General features: G+C 45.6%; 1 protein-coding gene across 1 annotated transcript; it reads right to left on the bottom strand.

Moving 5' to 3' along the window:
• Positions 1-555: 555 nt before the first annotated feature.
• On the bottom strand, positions 556-3975 carry LOC108990795 (protein terminal ear1). The gene is made up of 5 exons (XM_018964887.2): positions 2962-3975; positions 2038-2758; positions 1733-1852; positions 1454-1595; positions 556-1317 (listed from the first exon to the last, which is right to left on the bottom strand). The coding sequence occupies exons 1-5, from the start codon at positions 3875-3877 to the stop codon at positions 934-936; spliced, it is 2283 nt and encodes a 760-aa protein (XP_018820432.1). The 5' UTR covers positions 3878-3975; the 3' UTR covers positions 556-933.

Raw genomic sequence — 3975 nt, 5'->3', positions numbered from 1 at the left:
AACAAAATCAGAGTTCAGTATTTTCAAATAGCCCTAATCATTAAGAGTGCCAAAATCAGATTAATGCAATCAACCAATTATTCAATTTTTGTTTTCTTAAAAAACACAACTTAGATAAGGAGCCATTTCAGACCATCATCGATAACAGATGTACATATGTCTAGACTCTACGCCATACTAACTATACATGTATGTTGTGATGTACTACCGATCAACACGAAAAAGTGGTGGTGACTGGTGAAGTGTGCCAGGTAAGCAAAGAAGCTGGGAGGGAAAACGACAGCAAAGGATTGATGGTGCTAAAACCGAGTAAGGTACCAACACTGGGTGGCTGCCACCTGGCCACCCCATATATCGGCTGTAGAGGGTGGCTCCTCTTTACCCATTGGTCCGTCTGTCGACCCTCTCATGCCTTTGATCATACATATATTGAACAGGATCTTCATCGCTTCCAAGGTATGTATGCATATATATATATATATATAAATATATCTGAGAAATGTATATATATGCGTATATTTAAAACTAAAAAACGGAAAACGAAAGACTAAAAACAATATAACCCAAATTCTACATTCCATGTTACAAAAGATATTCTTTTTTTTGTAATGGATTACAAACACCATGAATTTTTTGTGGCAAAAGCTCAAAAACTAAAAAAATTTACACTACCATCCCTACTTCAGCTAAAAGTACAAGAAGCACAATGGAAAGTAGTAAGCCCCGAGGAGAGAGAGAGAGAGTAAATGGAAGTGATGGTGGTCAGGTCCGCAATTCTGGAGAATGACACAAACGCTAATTAGGTCGATGGGTTGGCCTAGATAGGATCGAGGGCTCGGTGCTCGACGACCAACGACCTATTGTGTGGGGGAGGGTTGGAGCTGCCTGTTCTCTGCAGCAAATTATAATGAGATATATGATGTATATATGAATTTATTTAATTAAATTCGCTTCGTCTTCACCATATTCGTCATCACGCACATCGACACCAACGCCGCCGTTTGGGTCGCTGTTGCTGCAACTGGCTGCCGCAGGCATCAGTAGCACGTCGCGTTGGTGTTGGTCAGCTTCACAGTCATGAATACTGCTATTACTGCCGTCTTCTACCGTATCTTGGCCGTCCATCTCATCGTGCTCAGCTTTTGGAGCAGCCGAGAGGAGACCAATGGGGATGGGCTGCTTATTGTGGCCAACTATAGGGAGAGGCTCCGTCAGTTGCCTCCCGTCTCGAGGTGGCGAAAACACCACTGGCAGGTAGTGGTCCATCTCGCACGGGAACTTCGAGTTCTTGAAATGCTCCTTCAACGCTTCCAATCCCTTATTTTTTTTAATCGAACACAAAGTTTAGAACAAAATAATATATATATATTTTTTCTACACATGGTGACAAAATCTGCAACTTGAAGAGAAACTGGAGAGCTAAATACCAAGAGATTAAGTTCGAAATACGTACCTGAACTCTAGCATAGGTGACTTCACAGATTTTTCTGGAGTTGAAGACCTCCCAATGTTGAAGATGAAAGGCTTTGTAGAGCCTCCATGTTGCCTGAGGCGACGTCATGTTCACGAACCCATAACCCACATTGCACTTGTTGCTGTTTTTAAAAATAAAAAATAAAAAAAATAAATATTATGAAGAAAACCTATATGCACATAAAAGATCAAAAAGTATGAGGATGAAGTAACCAGAACGATAATCAAAGGCTTATACAGGAGCCTGTAGAAAATTTACTTGAAATCAATGGGGAGATAAACGAAATCGTAGGAGGACAAAGGCTGGTCAGGGCCGTCGGCCAACTGCTCGTTGCAGTGGATACAGTGGTTGTCCAGCATGTTCAAAAGCAGCTTCTGACTGCAACAAGTAAAAAATATACAATTATATATATATATACTCGCAAACAACTATATACAAAGTCGAACAAAAAATAAATAAATGATTGATTCTACATGAATATATATAAAAATTTCTGTAGACCGACCTTACAATTCGATCTTTTTAAGGTCTAAACTAACGACTGGGAAAAGATTTGAACCGACCTGTACTTATTTGGTATGTTCTTGATCATGACAGTGGTTCTGGAATCTCTGTAATTGGATTCCAATATGGCATCTTCGTTTATTAGAAAACGCGTATCGAACATTTTTGTTTGTCTGCCTTTCCATGGCCTACTACTCCGAGTCTGCTTTGCAGTCACTGTACTGGAGTTATTGCTTTGACTCTTCTTTGCTGCATTCCTCTTCGGAGGCCCATTGGCTTCGTTTTCTTCGATTAATCCATTCCCAACGGCACCACCCAGACTCATCGAAGCCAGTCTAGCCTCAATTACAGCCCCAGAATTTGCGCCCTTCGGGCTTCCCTTACCCAAAGATCTCTTGGTCGAGAACTGCGTTTGGGAGAGATGTGAACGAGACACGTTGGGAACGAACCGCCCCGATAATTTCCGAGACAACGGCGGGGGCGGAGGCGGTGGTGGAGGTGGCGGTAAAGGACGGTATTTTGGAGATTTCGAGTGATGAAAGTTGGAGTTGATGCTTGGAATGTTGGCCGAGAACGAAGCTGGGCCAGGCGAAGCGAACGTCGTATCGAAGAACTTCCTGCTATGACCACCGGGGCGACTGAATTCTATAACTACTGGCTTGCCCAGAATTTCCTTTCCATTCATCTCTCTAAGAGCCTTGGCCGCGTCTCTGACGTCATAGAACTCCACGAACCTTTGGTGCTTCTTCAATGGCGTCTCTCTCAATTCTTTCACCGGACCTAAAAACAAACAAAGAAATCCATCAACAACATGATCAAGAGCCCAAAAGGAGAACTAGATGATCCTGTCGAAGTTTCGGAAGCAATAACGAGGACGACCTTCATAGAAAGCTTTCAGATCTCAAATAGATGAAATTAAAAAGAAACCAGAAGACTAATATTATAGTATCTTGTAAGCAACCGCGAAAAAGGATCCTATATACCAAAAGCCTCGAAGATTTCTTTTAAAGCACTTTTGGAGACTTCAGGGTCCAAATTGAAAATGACGATGGTCCCCTGGTTGTGGCCGTCGGGTACGGCGTTTGTTGCCGAAGGGATGATGAACTGTGCCCAGACGGCGCGGCCGGCGATAAGACCACGCGCCAGTGGGGGTAGTGGGGCACCCGAATTGTCCACCTGGGACACGGAATTGGCGACCAGTAAAGCCGTGGTACTGTTGTAGTAGTGGTTCCTCAGCCTGGCCTGCTGTTGCATGTGCTGGTCCCGAATCTCCCTCAGGGCCTCCTCTGCATGCCTCAGATCGTAGAAATGGATGGTCACGATCCCCTCCCGGATTCGCTCCATCTGCACCCCCCTCACCTCCCCAAAGGCGTCCAGTTCCCGCCTCACTATCCCCTCGCTGACGTCACCCGGTACCGAACTCAAAACCAGCGTCCTCGTCGCCGCCGCCGACCCAGCTTGAACTGGCCCCGTCACCCTCACCTCGGGCGCGCTAACGTACACGGGAGATGCGCAGCTGTACCCTAGACCTCCCGCATCACAGAATGATACCACTTGCACCTGCACTTCGGTAGTCGGTACATACGGCGAGGCGTATGGGTAGTAAACCTGGGGCACTGGTTGAGGTAGTGGTGGCCTGAAGAGGGCGAGTTGGGCGTGGTTATTAGGGTTTCTGGGCCTGAACTCTTGAGCCCTAGGGTCTAGGTTTCCGGCAAACCGGGCAATACCGGTTTCTCCCATGGTGGGTTCGCAGAGTCTCACCGTTGAGAAAACCGACGGGAACAAAGAGAACACACAAAGGAGTTGGAATCGAACGTGGGGTTTTTCCGGTGGGGTATTAATTTGTTTACCGTTTACAGGGCGCTTCCTATCTATTCTCTTCTTTAAACAAGCAGGCATGTACCACTCTCTCTCTTCCCCTTTCTCGACTGCCTGTCTGTCTGTCTGTCTGTCTGGCGTCTGTGTGTTTTTCGAGTCCAAGTAGAAAAGCAAAGCAC

The sequence above is a fragment of the Juglans regia genome, chromosome 13 (genome assembly GCF_001411555.2).
Source record: "Juglans regia cultivar Chandler chromosome 13, Walnut 2.0, whole genome shotgun sequence".
NCBI classification, from domain to species: Eukaryota; Viridiplantae; Streptophyta; class Magnoliopsida; order Fagales; family Juglandaceae; genus Juglans; species Juglans regia.
Note: the sequence above shows the minus strand (reverse complement) of the source record. Positions and strands in the feature narration are given on the sequence as shown.